Raw genomic sequence first — 22,122 nt, forward strand, 5'->3', positions numbered from 1 at the left:
TTAAAATGCTCCATATCTGTGTGGATGGGGAAAACAGAGACATCTGAAAACGGAGGCATGGCTTCTGACATAATTCATCTGATTGGTGCTTTTACTCAATAATAAGTACAGTCGGTAATAAGTAATCAGTTCAGACTTTGCAAGTTTGATTTGGAAAACAAACTCCCAAAGACACGTTGTGTAACTCTTCAAAGGAAACAGTGTACTATAACATCATTCACATCACGCTACATTGTGTCTCTTAACAATAAAATGAAGACATGATATAAAGAACTGCCTATTTTCATTTTGATATTAACAACTTAACAGACACCAAAAATGTTGAGGCATTTTTCATAAAAAATATGAATCATACGAGTCTCTTTTGCTGAATATCAGTTTTAATAATCAATGTCAATCAATAATACAATAAGTGTATTGTATATATAATAAATTAACTTATCTTTGCGCTCAGCCAAAACACTTTAACTGAGAACAAGTAATAGATTCAAAATACTGAACAGTCATTAGATAGAGACAAGATGAATTAAATATCATGTTTAAAAACTATAGTAAGATGAGGGTCCAGTAGTAGATCTGTTGAATGAACTATCCGACGTGCGCTGCTCTCACCTGGGGAGGTGCCTGCAGAGCACCCACTGAAGCTCAGACGTGGGCATACTCTGCAGCGCATGCCAGAGTGTGTGTGTGTGTGTGGTCACAAGATTTGCATTTTCAGCAGTATAGTGTGGATGTGGAAACACCGTTTTAAAACTAAAATGTATTAGTGTAAACGGGGCCTTAGTCCCCTCACACATGTCCCTGTTATTGTTTTGTATCTGTTTATCTTCACACTATGAAACAAGGACCTGATTCAGTGTTGCTACCTAGGTAGTGGACAAACCATGTAGAGGAAAGTCTATTTAATAAGCTTTATTGAACCCACGGTTACAAACATCTAGCAATGTACTATATTGTATGCACATGTTGTGCCAGTGTCATTTTTTAACGCTCATTGAATGTGGATTATTTCGCTTTCATAAAAAACGTCTTTTAATATTAGAGATCCTCAATAAATAAACACATTGTTTTTATAATGCCATTGTTTATTTATCTAAGGAGAAAGGCCATATATTAAAATAGATCATGGCCTGTTAACAAATTTTCCATTTGCCTCTGGCTCAGCAGTGTTAAGAGAATTGTAATCCGGTTACTGTACGCCGGTTGCTTCATCTCTCAGCCATATTACAATCACCATTATTTAGCTGCTGCACATGAGGCTAATTACCATAGCTTTGTCTTTAGCCTGGAGCCATTTGGTTTGCCTTTTTAATTCAATGAACAACAATTAAATCCAATATTTCATTAAGCTCCCTCAAATGCACCAGGCACTATATAATGGTGAATAATTCAGCTTGGGTCTTTTCTTTTTTCTTTTTCTTTTTTTAGATAAATATAGGGGTGTCTAATTGAACAAAGATAATGCTCCTAATTTGCCTCTTGTTAGATGGTTTTGGTTGTCTCCCAGCACCCTTGTGATCTCCCATGCTAAAGTCTCATTTATGCAGAGACAGCGCTGAAAACAAGCTATGCTAAAAAAGAATGTGTTGCCAATTAGCATTGTCTGCCAGGCAAATGGATTGTAATAAGGAAGGAAATGAGCGCGGGCGTGTGTTTACATCTCTGCGCGCACACGCTCGCTCGCTTCTTTCCACAGGCTAATGCCCTTCTCTTTTACGGTGTGGAGTATGCTAGCTTCTCCTCCACCAGGATGAGGGCCATAACAGTCTCATCAAATCCTCTTGGCTTGAGCCCAGTGCGGCGGAGCCTGAAACGCGCTCATCCTCCATTTAGCGGAGACTGTTAGCTGATGAAGAGCCCAACATGCGAGAGCAGAGATAAAAGAAAGCGGTGACCCGACTCATTAGCCCCCTTTGATTTAATATATTGACACTTGGATACAAATAATTCCATTTAGTGTGCTTGGTTGGAGGGGGTGCGGGGGATCAATTTAATTAGTTATGAAATGTGACTTCTTGTCACGAAGCAGGAGAAACGCTGACGTTAAATAAAGTCATGTGCGGTTCAAACAATAAAGCTTCTGTAGGCCCGTTTTAAAACTTAATGATGCATAAAAACGGGACTAATAGTTACATCCTTACCAACGGGCCATGATGCTTTCGATATTAAGCTAATGGATGGATGAAGGTAGAATGCTTTACGCTTGTTCAAACACTTACTGTAAGAATATAAACAGGTTGATGGCTACTGCATTTTTTTTTTTCTTGTTAAAGAGCTTTTCACTCTTTGACCAAATAACTTGCTGTTCCAATAGAATGCAAAAAAGGACACAGAATGTGTGTGATAAAAGCAGGAACAGTCAGCATTTAGTTCATGTATGGGTATGTTCAGGATATAGACCATGCTTCCAACACATGGTGAGTTTGATCAGAGCAAAAAGTAATGATGTATTCTAAATGTGAGCGCTGTTTAGTGGACAAAGTTTCCATTAAATGGAAGGTTTTTAAAACCTAAAGGAATGGCTTATCCTTAAATGAAAACTCTGACTTCAGTTTGGCACCTTCGTTTTATTAATTCATTAATTAATTTATTCAATCATTCATTTTATTTTCGGCTTAGTCTTTTTATTAATCTGGTATTACCACAGTGGAATGATCTAACCAACCTATCCAGCATATGTTTTACGCAGCGGATGCCCTTCCAGCTGCAACCCTTCACTGGGAAACATCCATACACACTCATTTACACACGACACTACGGCCAATTTGGCCTACCCAACTCACCTATACCGCATGTTTTTGGACTTGTGGGGGAAACCGGAGCACCCGGAGGTAACCCACGCGAACACAGGGAGAACATACAAACTCCACACAGAAACGCCATCTGACCCAGTCGAGGCTCGAACCAGCAACCTTCTTGCTATGAGGTGATTGTGCTACCCACTGCGCCACCATGCTGCCCTCATTTCATTCCAAACCAAAGATTTTACCATTTAATTTCCACAAAACGAAAGTCTATGTTGCTTTTGCTTGACTTTAAATTTAAGGATAAAACGAGTTGAATTATTTCTTAAAATGCATTCAACAGGGGACGACATGGTAACTCGCCACCTTAGAATTAAAAGGTTCTATCTGACATTTTAGTCAAACTTAGGTTATTCATCTATTCTTATTAAGTGACAACTTATTTATATGATGTGATGTTTTAGTATAAGTAATTTACATGTTAAGACTTTTTTTAAAAAAACAAAAAAGTTTTTCTCTACAAAGTCGAACTCTAGCTTGGCTCTATAAGGTTCTCTCTGGGAGCCAATCAGCATTTCGAATGCACACACAAGGACCAATTAGGATCATCTTTCGTTGTTTTTTTGCTGGTTGACAGTGGAAAAAAACAGAAAGAAAAACAAAATCAAAGTCGACCAAATAATGCCGCTCCACACAAAATGGAGATGAAATCTAAAACTGAAGCATTTTGACATTAAGATGAAATGTTAAATTTTACATTGTTGAAAAATGTAATATATTAAATGTGAAGTTTTTATTTGTGTATTTATAGTCGGTCAAACATTTTTCAGTGTTTGTTAAACAACTCATTAGCTCATTGTTTGTTTTCTTTTAAAGTCTTTAAATTTGATAGTAAGCCTTGAAGGGCAAATACTTCATTTAATTCATGGGGCATATAATTCAGTAAATATTACCATATTAATTACATACAATTAACATCTGCACTGGACAAAATATTTAGCACAGACTTGCTTGCTTAATTTATACAAAAAATCACTATAAAACATTACATTAATGTTATAGAAAGCAAAAAAAAAAAAATTTACTTTCTCAAACATCAACATATTGTTACAGCACAAATTTTTATTTCTGTAATTAAATTAAAAAGCACACTGATTGTATTTCTTGATAAGTATTGCATCAATTAATGATCTGCCAGATAGACCCTAATAATTCCAAGCAGAAAATGACTCTTAGAATTAGAAGCTTCAACCTGCATTTACCCGGTTTTCTTTTTACCTCAATTTGCAAATGCAAGTAAATTTTGATCATTTACATTTAGAATACATTTATTGTCTCTGTCATGTTGATGTATGAAAGAGAACTGTTACTGTTACTGTATATGGAATGCAAAAAATTTGAAGCTTAAAATCATTTAGAATGCAGATCGAACCTCATAATTCCAGGGTGATAAACTCTAAGATAACCAAATCGAAAGAATTTGGGGAATCTTTGCATCTTATCTAAGCTGTCCAGTTGATCCACAACCCATCAGAGCGCTTTGCAGAGTTCAAATCAAATAAAGCGGGTGCTGTCCAACCAGCATCAACCCCTGAATCTCATCAGAAAGCACCTGTCACTTGCCGCCACACCACAAGAGCATGCACGGCGGACCTATACTTAGCTGTCATTGTGCCCGGGCCCTGCGAGAGGAAAAATATCAGTTGGTGGAGAACACATCCTCCAGTGTGATATTGACTTAGTTTCCTCTCCCCTCCTGCCTGGCCCAGTGTTTTCCCTGTTAATGTTGAGCAAACTGTTTTGTCTTTGCATTGGCTTTTTAGCGTGGTCCTCAGCCTCCGCAGTGGGCACACACACAGGGGGAAAGAAGGCAAGGCATTAATAGCCTCTACTGTGTGCGGCCAGCCGGCAGTTTAGAAAGGGGGCCCGTGTTTTCTTAGGGCTAGGGTGGCAAAGCAAAGCATTCAGCCCTGTGCGTCGCAGCACAAAAAAAGGGCCGCTTTGTGTTTCTGATGGGGCGGAGGAGGGTCCGAGCGTTCCCAACGGAATACAATGAATGGGCCGTTTTGTCTTTGGTCCGTTTTTCATGCACACTGAATTGTTGTTGTCTTTCTCTCCCTCTCCATTTCTCCCTCTCTCTCTCTCTTTTTCATAATTATTCTTCTCCGTCATTGGGTGTGCACATGACATTTGAGCGTGTTTTAAAGTCTCAACACTCTCATGTGCCTGCAATAAAGTCCCGGCCATAACAATGTCAGCTTTCTGCTGGACAACAGAGCGCTCTCTGTTGTTTTCTGGGCCCAGCTGCTGGAAGGGTAGAGCGAAGACAGTGGCTTAGTCTGCACACAGATGACAGGAAGAAGGAGAAATGCTCCTCTTTCTCTCTCTCTCACTCACACACACTCTCTCTCTCTCTTTATCTTCATGGACTCGCTCACTGGACAATGGCATTTTTAGTTAATGGGTGGTCTGACTCTAGACTCATGGTTTGTGACCCAAAATTTGGTCACAGGTCTGTTCCGATTAGGGGAAAAACAATGCTGAATACTGCTATCCATATACATATGAAATATAAAAGACTAATCTAGTTGAAAGAGAGAAGTAGTTAACTTTCCTTCTTCATGGAAAATCAGAGTCACAGTCAAATTCATCGCTCATTTAGTTTTAAGTGTCTGACATGTCAACATGGACAGGTGACATACCTTCATCCTTGAAATCTATGTGAAATGCCATGCAAGATAAAATATAAACTGTTATGGTAATCATTATTATTGAGAATATAAAAAAAAATATGTTATTGCTGCTTGAATACTATATTATTCCGTTTATGAATTTTATTTAGTACTGGAAAAACAAAATAAAATGAGCAAAATGTTTAAAAACTAAACTAAAATTAAATCTGTACATTAATATAACTATATAATGACATATTTCTCCAGAAAGAGATTCAAATATTAAAAAACTTTTTTTAAATAATTAAATTTTATGATTAGTTGTATTATTATTATCATTAAGAAGAATTTTGTCTCTTTTATTTGTAGAAATACACTTTATCTTTAAGCTTCACATTTCTCTTTTCCTGTATTCTAATTATATCTTAAATATTTATTATTTGCAAGGTTTGATCAAGCATAAAAATAAACATTGGTCTCTAAAAACATCATGCATAATTTAGAAGTCACCAGAAAGTAAATAAAATGATATATAAAATACAGATATATATATTGTACATGAAAGAAAGCGTACAGGCTTGTTTCACGAAGTTGTCGCCTTTATTTTCTGTTCTGCTGTCTCATCTGAAAGAGTATGGAGGGTATTGTGCCGGTGCCGGTTTTCATAAATGTGGGATGTATATGTGGGATAATGATGTTGGCCTCAGACTCATTTGTGGGTTTGTTTATGTCTGTCCTTTTCTCCCCTCATTACCCATGCTGTTTGAGCCAGTCCCCTCGGGTTTAGCCAGTTTACTGCAAACCTTTTTAATTTTATGACCAGACCCTGACAGAAAAAAAAATGTTTTTTTTTTTTTTCTCCCTTTCCTTTTTTTATTTCTTTCTCCCATTTTCATGATGTAAAAGTAATCCCATGTTAACTGTGTCATGCCAGAACAGGTAACCATAAATAAAGCGTACGGTAAGTGAATGAAGTGAGTAGCGAGAGTGAGGTGGACTTTATATCTGTGTGCACTATGCCACGGCACTGCTGAGCTCAGAAGACTACTAAAGCCTTAGGCTCGTCTTTGATATTTTATATGCAATACAACCCTAATTGCTTGAAATATTTACAGACTTAAATTACATTTTAGGTTCTTAGAGGCTCAACAAGAATTTGCCTTAAGAACACATTTCTGTTGAACACACACTGATCACATTTTGCTGGTGTTCTTAGGGGAATAGCCTTTCCCCCCACATCTTTGTACTGAGCTGATTTACTAATTTCAGCATCCCAGCATGATACTCCAGTCTCCCCTTGTGATATTAAGCACACTCATTTGATTTTTCATAAATTAGGATCAGCATATCGTTAATAAAAAAATACAGGTAGTGTATTGCAGAACTAAACACGTGTTAATGGTTGTTCACTCAAAAAGGAAATCTCTCATGCTATTTTAAACCTAAATGAACACAAAATACTGTGAACATTTTACCTTTTCGTCAATCTGTCATCATTTAGGGTGCTTACACGCTAGTTGACTAAATTTGATTGATCTCTTCTCCTCCACTGGATTGTGTTCACACAGATGTTTCTCATTCTTAACCATGGTACATTTGAATTGTCAGAGTGGCAGGTGTTTACTCCATTAAAAGGTTACAACTATGCAAAATCAAACAAGTAAATACACACTTTAATTATTTATATGTCATAACTACTGGCTTACTTATGTGATTTAGTACGTCTGTGCAGGGGCGGATTCAGTGATTTGGGGGCCCTAAGCAATTCCAGCCATGGGGCCCAACAGTCCTAAAATACACCCTTTGTAGTTTTAGTAATTTTTTATTTATATTGCCATTTTTTTGTTGATGAAATCTCTACATTTTAAATGATTTGTTTACTTAAAATAAATTCACAACTACAAAAAAAAAAAAAAAAATGAATTCATTAAAAATAATAAATTGTTTTTAAAACTGAAAGTTAACCTGACTTGACTCCTGCATGATTAGAGGTGTAAGAGAAGTTTGTGTAGAGGTTATAGTTAACTTAAATTTTAATTTGTTAGACCCTCACTGTGCAAAATATGATAGAAAACAATGTTACGTGTATAATTTATGCTTCTAGGTATTTGTTGGGGGCCCGCAAATGTCCTGGGGCCCTAAGCGGCCCTAATACTTTGCTTATTGGTTAAATCCACCCCTACGTCTGTGTTCACATCAAAATTGTGTTTACAATATAAACCCTATCCTAGACCACCTATTTATGCAGACTCAAGTAGTGTTCACCTGAGTTCATAACACAGTATCCACATTATCTAAATGAACTCTAACCTACAACAAACATAGACATGGTCTTCATTCATCCTCATGTCTCTCTTAAACTGTATGAATTACAGAAGATGAACTTCACTATTTTTAGGGACCCAAATTCTTTTAGACTTTTTTGTTTTGTGCGCAGCACAGTGAGAAAATGTATACCTATTTGGAGCAGTATGACGGTGGAAGAATAATGACTTAATTTCAATTCTCAAACTATTCATTTAAAAACATTAGGCCAATTTGAGCATGAAATCCTTAGATTGGAGCTTGTTTTTTGCCGTAAACTCGAGGGTGGACTTAAAGGAAAGCTGAAGTGGAACGCAAAGAGCGGGGGAGGAAGGGCTGTTCTGCTTTTAACAGCCCCGGACTTAATATAGACATATTGAAATGGCTCTTTTCCAAGAGGGCTTGTTTTACTGTGTAAGGAATTAGTGGAACAAGAAGTCATCTATTGGTTATTCCTCCAGACAAGCAGAGTGTGGGCCAGTGTCTGGTTTCTGTGCACCTTGCCCCTTTCGGCACATGCTTTCTCGAGTCCTCAGAATACATTTGTCCTCTGTCAACTCTTTTGTCAGCGGTGGCGTAACATACATACAAATACACATCAATGCACTGTTTGCTAGTTGTCCCAGTATTGGGAACGTTAATCTTTTACCTGTTTAAACACACACACACACACACACACACACACACACACACAACACACAGAACAAAAGAACGAATGAAAGCAAGAAAACATGCTGCTCATCGACCGATAAGCCTTTGAGTCTGTGGGCCAGTGGATTGTCGGAGGTGAGTCGGTCCAGGTCAGAGCCACGGCCACCACACAAAGCCTCTTTATTCCCGGTGCTGTATCTGTGTGGCTGATGAAGGCCTCCTGCAAAACTCGTCACTAACAGAGCAGAGAGAGGAGAACAATGCTTTTAGTCTGTGGCATCAAGGTGGAGACCTGGTCTTAATTCCGGCCCCGCGTTGACAGAAAGAGTGGGGATCAAAGTCCAACTCAGCCCTATCGATCCACACGGCCCGATTGTCATCAGGGGCTGAAGCGCGGCCGAGCAGAATATCTCGCGCTTTGATAACAGCCCAGCGAGCGTGGGTTTATGTGTGTGCGTGGGTGGGATTAGAGCTCAAAGCTGCAGCCGCCGTGTGCTGGAGGAGTGCGGTTAACTGATAAATGACCTGTGACGTGGGAGTAATGTGTACTCGGGGATCTATGGGATTGTTTAAAAAATTGACCTCTTCAGAACAGAATAATGTGCAGACTCCTGAGCGCAGAAGTGGTTTCATTCAGCAAAGAGCTCTCTCTCCACTCTCTCTCTCTGCGCTGGTGAGTTTCCAGAAAGCGCTCACTGAGTGTGTTCACAAAGTAGCGGGTGTGAAGTTCGCGCTGTCGGGGCTCGCCGTGCAGATTGAGCGCGGTTGCCAGGTCCTCCAGAATCACTTCTCCTTAAAATGGATCCCCTAAGGTGGTTTTCTTTCACAGTCATTTTGGCTCTGGCAGCATCAAGCAAGGGAAAGAGCGTGTGACGTATCAGTACTTATAGTAACAGCGAAAGCTGTTTTCACTCCAGCTAAATTTAAAACACCTCCACGCTTTAGAGCTTTTATTTGAGATTTTTTAACGAGAAATGTGCTCCGAATTTGGACCAAAATACATCACGGGTGAGGAAGTTCATACGGCCTCACCTTTTGAAATGGGTTGGCGTGTGCCTAATGCTTAACCTAGGGCCTCCTTCCAGAATCTCAAAGAGAAGTTAGCTACCCCTCCCCATCGCCGTCTTATCTCATCAACACTGAAAGGCATTTTGGACATGTTAAAACAACTCTCCCTCTTTTACTTTTAAAAGCAGAAGGAATCCCAGAGTGATGCTCCTTGAAGATCAATCTCTATTTTCATGTTAAGGAGAGTTGGGGACAGGTATAGGGGGGCATGTCTCCTGAGCCCAACGGGACCCCTTAAAAGACAGCAAGGAGCATGGGTGCTGACAGGGGCCCTGTCGAGCATGGTAATGACTTGTACATCTCCATTTTCCATGCGCGTGTGTGACAGGCTGGGTCAGGATATGGCAGCAAGTACACATTTACCACTTCTGCCAATGCAGAAAGGCATGAACATATTAGTGCACCTGCTGGATTAAAAGCACACAGCAGCCTATTCTAACAGTAATCCATGTACAGTGCGCCTCCTTCAATAGGCTGGGCTGTCTGACCTTAGGATTAGTTGCTGCTGTAAACCATTACTGAAGCTAAGTGCTGATGTCAACATTTCCACTAACAACATTGATTAATCTATAGCTCCCTATTTACTTCAGGGGTTCTCCCCCTTCTCCTTTTATTTCGGTCATTCAACTTACAGCGAGCGCACATTGTGTGTTTAAACATCCCACTGCTGACAACTCGCCATTCAGTGTTGGGAATTAGTGATCAGTAGCATGATTGTAGCTCAGCTGTTTTTAAGATTACAGTAACATTTCCAGCAATGAGCTTTTTCACTAATAGCAGTGCATGAGATCTGCAGTGCACAGTCACCTTTTTCCACAGCATTTCAGAAAATATAGTAGTTTAAAATAGCGATATTTTCATATTTAAAAATGTCTACTCAATAAATTACATCAATGAACCAAAGTAAAAAAATTTTAACAGAATTATTTAATAATGGAAATTAAATAAATTACATGCACATATATGTGTGTGTAATTATTATTTTAAATATTATATTATATTATACACTCACCGGCTACTTCATTAGGTACACCTGTCCAACTGCTCGTTAACGCAAATTTCTAATCAGCCAATCACATGGCAGCAACTCAATGCATTTAGGCATGTAGACATGGTCAAGACGATCTACTGCAGTTCAAACTGAGCATTAGAATGAGGAAGAAAGGTGATTTAAGTTACTTTGAATGTGGCATGGTTGTTGGCTCCAGACAGGCTGGTCTGAGTATTTCAGAAACTGATGATCTACTAGGATTTTCATCTCTAGGATTTACAGAGAATAGTCCAAAGAAGAGAAAATATCAAGTGAGCTGCAGTTTTGTGAGTGGAAATGCCTTGTGGATGCCCGAGGTCAGAGGAGATTAGCCAGACTGGTTCAAGCTGATAGAAAGGCAAAAGTAACTCAAATAACCACTTGTTACAACCGAAGTAAGCAGAAGAGCATCTCTAAATGCACAACACGTCCAACCTTGAGGCAGATGGGCTACAGCAGCAGAAGCCCACACCGGGTGCCACTCCTGTCACCTAAGAACAGGAAACTGAGGCTACAATTTGCACAGGCTCACCAAAAATGGACAATTGAAGATTGGGAAAATATGCCTGGTCACATGAGTCGCAATTTTTGCTGCGACATTGGTAGAATTTGGCATCAACAACATGAAAGCATGGATCCCTCTTGCCTTGTATCAACGGTTCAGGCTGGTAGTGGTGGTGTAGTAGTGTGGGCGATATCTTCTTGGCACACTTTGGGCCCATTAGTACCAATTGAACATCGTGTCAATGCCAAAGCCTACCTGAGTATTGTTGCTGACCATGTTCATCCCTTTTTGACCCCAGTGTACCCATCTTCTGATTAGCAGGATAACTCGCCATGTCATAAAATGCGAATCATCTCAGACTGGTTTCTTGAACATTACAGTGAGTTCACTATACTCAAATGGCAGACACAGTCACCAGATTTCAATCCGATAGAGCACCTTTGGAATGTGGTGGAACGAGACATTCACATCATGGATGTGCAGGTGACAAATCTGAAGCAACTGCGGGATGATCATGTCAATATGGACCAGAATTGCTGAGGAATATCTTCAATACCTTGTTGAATCTATGCTACAAAGTATTAAAGCAGTTCTGAAGGCAAAAGGGGGTCAAACCCAATACTAGTAAAGTGGCCAGTGAGTGTATTATATTATATTATATTATATTATATTATATTATATTATATTATATTATATTATATTATATTATATTATATTATATTATATTATATTATATTAAAAAATATTTAACCTCACAATAGCCATGCACCATGCTTTTTTATAAACTTGTGCATTACTAAACTTAACTCTTACTCATGTGCTTTAAATTATAAGTAGCTTGTTGACAAGATATATTTTCAAAGTAGCTTCCCGACATGGCCTGTGTTTTTAGCGGACGGTAAATGGATGCCTGATCTAAGGGCAGGGGACAGTAGAGCAGACACGGCCAAGTGAAGTGTGTATCCCTGACAGAGAGACAGATTGTGCTGTGCATCACCACAGACTTCATCAGCTGCACCGAACTGATGATATATGTGAGATACTGAAGGTGAAGAGGTCTCTCTCTCTCTCTCTCTCCCTCTCTCTCTCTCTCTCCCTCTCTCTCTGTGTGTCTATGAACCAGTCGGCTGTGTGAAGAGAGAAAGAGTCTGCCAGCAAACACAGCCTGACTGATTGCTACAGATGCTCTTCCTCAAGTACCGCGAGTTACATCCTCGCCCCAGCAGGTCTTCGGGGACAAACAATAGCACCTGTTCCTCATAAGATGGGGCTCGTTCATGTATCTTTAATGAAGCTTTGGGGCAGATGGCGAGAAATGGCATTATCCCATCCTCTGGTTCTAAGGACCCGATAAGACAAAGGGCAGATAGGAGGCAGAGTCTACAATGGGCTGAGTTTATGAGGTTCAGAGCTTCCAGAGGCCTGAGTTTGCCTCCTCACATCTGCTCCACTTCATTCTTTCATGCTCTTGAAGATCTGACTGGCAATACTAATGCTGTGGGCTGCCAGCCGCCTGGCACGCTCATGCAGGGAGGGGCTGAATATCAGGGCAGAGATACAGAAATACTGCGTGTGTTTGTACATACCGCGTGTAATGTATATTACAGTACATGCGGCTGTAGAAATGGATCAACCAGCATAGATCATATATCATTTGCAATACAGTTGATGTGTTTATGTAACTCCTTTATTTACTTTTGAAAGATATATCTTGTTGAATATAAAACTAAAATGTACTTGCTGTCTATCTATTTTGTATTTAAATATTATACTGACAGTTTTATTTTAATATTTGTTTTATGTAAAAAAATATAGGTAATTAGGGTATGAACAATTTCAACCTGAGTATGAATTACTTTAGATTATTCTAATTTTATATTGTATCATAAAATTATAAATAAATCTTGGTTTAAAATTTGAATTTGATAGAAATGTGATATATTAATTGTATGTAAGCATGATGTATGTAAAGATTTATTTGTGAATTAAAATAAATAACACTTAAAAAACATATTATGTAAATAAGTCCAAAATATGTGGGGCAGAATGGAGGATTAAAACAGGGTATCTGTGGGGTCTTAAAATGTCTTAAATTCACTGAATTCGCATGATTTTCCTATGCCAATGTAAATGAGTTAGTGTGTTTGTACATACAGCGTGTAATGCATATTACATGCGGTTGTAGAAATGGATCAACCAGCATCATATCATTTTTCATGTGTTTATGTGACTGCTTTATTTACTTTCAAAAGATACATCTTGAAACAAAATGTTCTTTCCGTATCTATTTTCTCTTTAAATATTATAATGACAGTTTATTTTAATATTTATTTTATGTAAATAAAAATGGGTAATTAGGTTATGAACAATTTTAACCAGGGAATGAATTCATTTATATTATTCTGATTAAATATATTTTATCATAATATTTAGGTAATTATAGGTTCAAAATTAGAAATAGATAGAAATTCTATTGAATTGCCAACATGCATGGATGTAAGCATGCTGTATGTAAAGATTTATTTGTGAATTAAAATAAACAACATTATTAAAATATACTATGTAAATACGTCAAAAACATGTGAAGTATTTGAATGAAGGATTAAAACAGGGTATCAACGGGACCTTAAAAGGTCTTAAAATGTCTTACATTTTCTAAAATAATGGCTTGTAGGTCTTAAATCATTTGAAACAGGCCCTAATTTTCCTATGCCCATGTGAATCATTCCATCTCAATAAAAGTTTGAACACAAGTTAATCTATTAACTCTATTTACAAATGTGGTTTATTAGCTTTCTTACAATAACATTAGTTTTTAATGTTTTTTTTTTTTTTTTTTTTTAACCTGGGCAATTGGAAAAATCCTTAGCATTTAACCTTGTGTAAGTCTGAAATTTCATTCATAATGGTCTTAAAAAGGTCTTAAAAGTCTTAAATTTGACCTGATGAAACCTGTAGAAACCCTATATGTCCAGATGGACAGACAGACAAATAGATAGACAGATAGATAAATAGATCAACACTATCTCATGGCAATTAGTAACATTTTGATTTAGTGGCTAATTCGTATGAATTTGTGCAATCTAATTCGTGCAATTTAGTACGATTTGCTCATCACTCAATGACGATTGGGTTTAGAGGCGGGTTGGGTGCCATGCCTCCTTTTTAAAATCGTACATTTTCGTACGACTGAACTTGTACGAATTCGTACAAATTAGCCACTAAACTGGCACTAAACTTAAATACTTTTTCTCGTGAGATTTGCTGGATAGATAGATAGATGGATGGATGAATGGATAGATGGATAGATAGATGAAAGCTCATAAAAGCATGGCTGAATGTAGGCTTGCTGTGTATATGAAGATTCAGAAGGACAGACGTTTTGAGACTCATAGTTCCTGTGTCTGAATGAGAGACTGACGCATATAATAAGTGAGCTTCAATGCAGAATGCAATTTATCAAAAATCCGCTTGCCTAAGTGCAGGCACTTAATTCCATTCTCTGTCTATTAACAGTCAAAGCAAATTGCCAGTGATCATCTTTAAATCTTTATCTACATTGTCTGCTCCTCTCCACCAGTGTACATTAATTGACAGGCTTGAAAGCTAACCTTCACTATTAGTCCCCACTTTAAGGACGCTTATTTGATTTGCCACTCACAGATGTGGCGTGTGTAAATTAAAGTTTAATGTAAAGGCCTCATTACCGCGAATCACGATCTTTCAAACCGAGGGCAATTTATCTGTTTGTACCTTCCCTTTTCATTCTCTTGCTGTTTGCACCCTTTTGAAGCAGCATTAGGGGGAGTGTGTTTGATTAGCAGAGTTATTGTCAGTCAGTTTATTTGTTTCAATGATGTCTAATTCTAGGTCGTTTTCAGTGGTTTAGATTCGAATGAAATAAGACATTGATGATATAGTTTAGGAACAGATGGGATAAGGCATAGCGGACCAGGTGTTTCTGTCATTATGGATGCAGGACTATGTGAAATGACATGTTAAGGAACAGTTGTGTTTTGGTTCCACTTTAAAAGCAGCTGTTGTATGTAATGCTGCGGCTTTAGACTGATTCGTCTTGCAAGGGTAATGTGAATAAGGCTAATGGCAATTAGCTTTGTGACTGACCTTAGTAGACCTCTGAAGGAGAACAATTTACATGGTCAGACCCAATTTTTTTTTCTTCTGAAAGCTCTTAAGCATGTCTTAGGTAGTATAAAAGTATGTGACGTTGCAGATCTTTACCATGCTATAGCCTTTCATCCTCCCCCTATATTTTGATTACCTTCGCATGCATTCCCACAAACACAAGAGGTCACACTCTCTAATTCATCTTTTTCAGTCATATGTGTACACATTCCTCACTTTGGTGCAGTCCCAACTCTGTAGGTGCATTTTTGAAAGTGCAATGCTTTACAAATGTAAAAACGCTATATATTTTTTCCTATTTATTTTTGCTTAGGAGAACTCACTTAATCCAAATCAATGATGTGGATCTGAACACTTGTTTAGCACCTTGGGAACAAGCCCTACTGAACTCTTACATTAGGCACTCGGAAGGCGAAAGGCAGCATTAAAAAAAATGGAGATCGCGCAAACCTCAGCGAGAAATGCTGAGCGGAAAGTGGTTCCTCAGAGCAGGTTGATTTCATGCCTCAATGCGGCAGTAGTAATTGCGTCCAGACCGGTTTTTATTGCAGGCTGATTTTAAAGAGCGATGAATGAAGAAACATTCTATAATGTGTTTATTTTGGGGGGCTGACCTTTATTAACCCGTTCACCGGTTAGGCTCCCCAGAGGTGGCCGGCTCGCCTGCATTAACTCCGGCCTGGCTTACGGTAGCAGCGCTGCAGCCTTTCAACCACAGGCAGGAAGCAGAGAATGACAGCAAGATTGAGTCCGGCCAACACTCCACAAACATGTGTTTTCAAACTTCGCTGCTCAGATCCCTAAACACACACAGACTCGCTTTTTCTTTGTCCCCCGCTCAGCCTGTCTGTTTTTACTTGTGCGCCGAGCTAATGTTATCCTTACGCACACCATTAGCGTTCTCTCTGTTTTGCAATAAAGCAGGAATGAAGATGAACACGGCTGAGAGCGTTTGAAAGACACCACACGCAATGCCAGGTGTCGACGTTATACATGAAATATCATAAATGCACGAGCTTTTGGGATCATTCCATCTTTTTCACAGCTGAAAACAGGTGCTGTAAATTACCAGCATCCCTTGGGCATTTATCATGTTTATAAATGACCTTCCAAGAACAAGAGATGTATTACTGAGAGTATCCGTCTTATGATTGAGTTTTTTAAGGAATGTCTGCCTGACATTTCTAATTCTATTTAATAACATATGTCACATATGTTACAACCATAGCAATGTCAATTGTAGTTTATGAATTAAACTGGTGTAAACACACTGCTGTATATATATATATATATATATATATATATATATATATATATATATATATATATATATATATATATATATATATATATATGTGTGTGTGTGTGTGTGTTTGTGTGTGTGTGTATGTGTGATGGTTTCTCTTTAAGCACTAATGTACGATGGAGTGCAGGTATTTGGTGAGCGTGTGCTGGATGGACTGGGGTCAGGATATGAGCTCTTCTGTCAGCCTGTGTTAGACTCCTGTGTGATCTCCTCTCTCTCTGTGTTCAGCAGGTCCAGGGTCACATGCCTCCGCTCATGATCCCCATTTTTCCACACGACCAGCGCACTCTGGCAGCAGCCGCAGCAGCTCAGCAGGGCTTCCTCTTCCCCCCAGGCATGTCCTATAAGCCAGGTAAGAGAACACATTTAAGCTCTTGGAGGTTCACTCCTTTATTACTGTTAATCCTTGTGCACAAAAACACTTGCCTCGGATATCCTAACCAGTTTCCTTTAGATATTAAAATAGCTCATTTTTTAAGTATTTAAATATCAATAAATTAAAGTCACCTTTGGTGATAATCATCTTTTGTAAGCTGTTTGAGCAGAACTATGTGTAGGTATAGTGTGTCCACTGTCATATTGGAGTGATAGAAACTGACGTTAAAATAGGATCCAAATCCCTCCCATTTTGAGGCTCATCACAACGTGATGTTGGAGTGCGCTTTCACCACTCACCGAATTGATTGACAGCTGCATATAAGCATGTCTACATACTGTAGTAACATTTAAAATCATATCATCAAGACACAATGTGCGTAAAGCAACTGGAATTAACAGAACTGTTTAGCTCCCTATGATCATTAATCATCATCAAATGTGATCAAGAATGAGTTTTTCAAGTTTAAAACGCTTTTAAAATAGTTCATGTTTGTAATGAATTACACCGATTTTACCATCTTCATCACCACAGCCGCATACCAATACAATTATATAAGAAGATGCTTGAATCCCAGTTTGGGATCCATACAGCAGTGGATATTACTGTATACCCTGTCACATTGTCATGCAAAAAGTTAAAAGTTAAAATGCACACGCTGTGTGTATGTGTGTGAACTTTGTAAAGACATTGTGTGTGACTCATCGTTGCAACTCCTTAACAATTACATCAAATAATAATCATTGATAAAATTCTCACAAACTTTACGTGAGATCTGCTTCCTTCATGTCTGTCACTGTGCTGTTTATCTGATACAGAAAAGGAAGAGATTGAGGCACACTCTGACAGGCACGTAAGAACAGTGGGCGGGGAGAACTAGCATTAAAGGCACAGGCAACAAAAACAGCTACAGTACATAGTGTTCAGAGCAGAAAATCTAATATTCTGAAAGCTTTAATAAATAATGTGATGGGTGTTTTAACTTATCTTAAATCTTGAAAAAGGGGTAAAATAGGTGCCCTGTAATATGAAATTTGTTTTTTTTTTTAATATTACATAATATTAAAAGCAATAACATTGCTGTTATAGACTTGCAAACTCTCTTCTGTGGAACACAAACAAAGATATGTCACATAATGTTTTCGTGGAATACATTGGTAATTTGGTGGCAACCCCAGATTAATAAAGGAACTAAGCTGAAAAGAAAATTAATGAATGAACATTGTTAATTTGGACACCAATACTTTAAGTAATACAAATAATTATGAATTAAAAACAGTTATGAATGACATATTCATTTGATGCGAGTCAAAGATGAAATGTGTCTGAACAATTATGGCTTTTATTTTTTACCATGATGTAATGCTAATTCAAGAAAACAAAATCATCATACGCAAATTAATCATTTGTAAATTGTAAAATTCACTAATAAATGATGACAGATTTTTTTTTTTTTTTGTACGAGTGCACTGCTCTTTTAATTATTACAGTAATTAAATTGTTAGTTCAAATGATTAGTTCAAAGAATGATAACACTACTGATTTTAGGGGATATAATAGATGTTATGTTTCTTCCACGCTTTTTATTTTGTTATGTTTTCTGTATTTTTTTGTGGTATGCTATACCTCAGGGGAACTTATGTGCCTCTTTCGAGCTTTCTTTACCTTCTTGTGTCTTTCAATTCTCCTCAGCACATATTTTATCATTGCTTGATTTCCCTGACCAAATCATCACATTGTTTTTAAAGAGCTCATCCCTCTGGATTCAGAGAGCAGAACATCAAGCCCTCCTTGTCAAGGCAATTAATTCTGAACACTGTGAAGTGTATCACCTCGGTGAAGCAGCCTGTTTTGGCAGAGTTCAAGGCGTTTCGAGCCTTCAGAACAATGGATGGCGTGAATGAGGGCTGGAATATAAACACTGTCAGCATGAAAGGGTTTCAACTTCATGGGCCATAAATCTGTGGAGAAAATATTACAAATACAATACTCTCCGTGCCCCTGTAAAAGATATTATATGCTATTAATATTATGCACATATATTCATCTTTGTGAGAGTCATCGGCTCTGATCTATAAGTGCTGAAAATGTTATATTAACTACTGATTGATCTATCCCTAATAATTTCTGTCAGTAATAATTTCTACTCTTTTTAAAAAAAAAAAAAACAACAACTGGAAGGTGACACTTAGTTGTGCACATTTTCCATTTTGGTACTAAAGGGCCTCTGGTGAAAGAAGTTGTGCTTGTTCTGGCATGCCTTTTTTCTTCTTTTGTGAAAAAGAGAATTGCTCCTCACGCAAGCACTGTAAATTCAAAAACAAATTTGTAGGAAATTGCTACAACACGCAGACTGACTCACTGCCAGTATCCCTCAACCTCTCATCCAGCCATTGTTCTGAGCTTTAGGGATGTGCCAGTCTCTGTTTCTGTAATTAAACAGTTAAAAACCTATTCTTTTCTCCCAGGGAATCAGTAGCATTTAGTTAAATTTCCATCCTTCCATTTGTTTTTCTATTTACTACGGACTGCCATTGAGAAATATGGAAACAGTCAAGTAATTATAATTATTTAATTAGTAGACTTGTAGGAATTGAAAAGGAACATCAATTTGGCCCCATTTACACTAATATGTTTTAGTTTTAAAACCAAAATGATCTACGTTCACACTGGCGTTTCACTTAGCATTTCTGTAAAGATCTTCATTCACACTATACCGCTGGAAACGCACATTACGAGACCACACATTCACTCTAGCATGTGCTGCAGCGTATGTGCGCGTCTGAGCTCCAGGCAGTCAGCGGGTGCTTTGAGCACAGCTCCCCAGGTGAGAGCAGTTCAACAAAGATCTTCCGCTGGATTTCATATCACTATAGGCGTTAAACGTGATATTTAATTGATCTTGTCTCTCTCTAACTACTCTTTGTTCGTTTGAATTAGTTGTTCTCAGGTAACGCGTTTCGACTGAGCGCAAAGATAAGTTTATATATTAATTTATGTAACCGCATACACTGATTCTGCTTATTTCACTGATTGCTTGCCTATATTGTATAAAATATTGTATGTTGTACTTTTGTAATAGCCATTATTGATTATTAAAACTGATATTCAGCAAAAGAGACAGGGAATGTTTTGTATTTTTTCATAAAAATTAAAGCAGGCAGTTATGTTATATATGACGAAGATGACGGTCATATAAATATGTAGCTACACGAAGTCTCAACATTTTTGTGTCTGTTAAGTTAATATCAAAATGAAAACAGGCAGTTCCTTATATAATGTTTTCAATTTGTTGTTTAGATAGTGAAACAACGTGGTCAGGGTGATGTGAATGATGTTATAAAGTACACTGTTCTCCTTGAAAATTTACACTTTTGTCCTCTGGAATTTGTTTTCCATATCAAACTTGTGAAAGTCTGAACTTACAAGGAAAGGAAGCAAGGTTGAACTTTGTGTAATTAATATTGAGACAAATCCCGAATCAGATAGGCGAATATCTGCAATCACACCTCCATTTTCAGATGTCTTAGTTTTCCCCCATCCAAACTGACATAGAGCAGCAACTTTTTTAAAATGAAAATGGTCTTTTCAGCATTGTCAAAACACTCCGTTTTCAGGGCTTAAAACGTCCGGGTAGTGTGGACGGAATGCGTAACTGTAGCAAAACTTATGCGTTTTAAAACTAAAATGTATGTGTAAACAGGGCCCTAGGAACACAAAAAGTTGAATGCGAATTATCAAAGAAAGAAAGAAAAAAGATGTGCAGCTCTATAAAAAAGCTTCCTTTTGTCTTCAAAGTATGCCTTGAAAAACGCTGTTTGTTGTCAGCACCTCATCAAAAGGCAAATATACAAGAAAAGAGAAAGAGAGCTAGACGGTGGGACTGATAAGAGGGAGGAAAGCTTCAGAAGTCAGCAGGTGAGAGTTGGATTATTACAGGGTGTGGTAGAGCAGCTAATAAATTAACTAAAAGGTAAATGATGGAACATAAAGTCAGCTATTTTTGAACTACAAAGGCATGACAGGTTGAACAAAGAGCCTGAGGGCATTCTTTTCCCCGGTTTGATTTTTTTAATATGTTTGACATGGAAAGTGTTTTAGTACAAACAACAGCAGCTGTAATGGAATCCTTGGCGTGTGTAAAGCACTTGCATTATTCATAATTTGCGAAACGGCGGAGAGGAGAAAGTTTAGGACGAAGCTTATTGCCGTTTTTCCACATGACTCGAATTATTAACACGGATAATGGGTTAGGACTCATTGCTGTTTGTGTTACCCGGCATGTGGCGACCCTGTCGTGCCTAGAGCAAGACGCTAGGGCCTGACGCTGATGGCCTTAACCCTGCAGTGTAACAGCAGAGATCCCCTTTCTCACACACTGTGCTCAATGGCTTGGGCTTGGTATAAAGAGGGGACTTGGGTCATTCTTTACTCAAATAGACTTGCAGAGGACAGTGGTGATCCCCCCTGTGCAGACATGAACGCATAGGTATTGCTGATCGTGGATGTTCACGGCTCTTGGGATGCAATGAGGCCTCCATGCCCCCGCTGGCGGGACTGCTGACAGCCAGTGATTGTACAGAGACTCGCCTGGAGGCAACATTCATGTCACAGAGAATGTGCGTCAGCCGTTTAGACATTGATACACCACATTAGCGATTGATAATGCCAGTTTTGAGCCGATTTGTTTTCAGAACTGGATTGGTACAGTACACATTTCTTTTAAATCCCTGTCTTTGCGTTGAATGTTTGTAGTGAGATGCAAAACTGGATGCAAATACTGCTACAGTATTGTGTGATTTAAAAAGTACAATTGAAGGGGATTGACTTGTATGCAAACGTGAAAAATTGTCACAAAAAAAGTATTTTTTTTACATTTATTTTATTTTAATTGGCTTATTAATTAAAGAGGGTTGATCTGGGTTGAACAGCTCTTGCATGTTCTGAACATGTTTTTTCCTTTTTTTATTTGTAATCTTTAGTGTTAGGCTTAAAGAAAGGTTGTGAGCCTGGTAGACACTGTGCCCTTTAACAAAACCATTGATTTCAAAGAGAGCCCCACTCGGCTTGAATATTCCACATGCTTGGCTCTTGGCATCAGGTGGAGTTGAACTGAAGAGGTTGCAGAAGGAGCACTCTGCCAGACGTTCCTCCCCGCTCTCCTCCACCTTTTCATTAGCCTCACAACCCTCACTTCTTATGGAGCACCGGCCCGTGTCAGTGGTAGTGGTGCCCTGTGCAAGACCCTTGGGTCCTTCCACTTAAAGAGGCTCTGTGCCAACTTGGCAATCCAAATTGGCCTCGATTTGCAGCATGATAC

The 22,122-nt window shown here is 38.3% G+C and overlaps 1 protein-coding gene across 50 annotated transcripts in view; it reads left to right on the forward strand.

Moving 5' to 3' along the window:
- The window catches only part of sox6 (SRY-box transcription factor 6), a 201,027-nt gene that overhangs the window by 128,803 nt on the left and 50,102 nt on the right, over nucleotides 1–22,122 (forward strand). For 28 of the 50 annotated variants that reach the window (NM_001123009.2, XM_073906902.1, XM_073906921.1 and 25 more), the window contains 1 exon segment: nucleotides 16,658–16,778. In NM_001123009.2, the coding sequence (NP_001116481.2) occupies nucleotides 16,658–16,778 (121 nt within the window). 50 annotated transcript variants of the gene reach the window in all.

This window comes from Danio rerio, chromosome 7, assembly GCF_049306965.1.
Source record: "Danio rerio strain Tuebingen ecotype United States chromosome 7, GRCz12tu, whole genome shotgun sequence".
Lineage (NCBI taxonomy): Eukaryota > Metazoa > Chordata > Actinopteri > Cypriniformes > Danionidae > Danio > Danio rerio.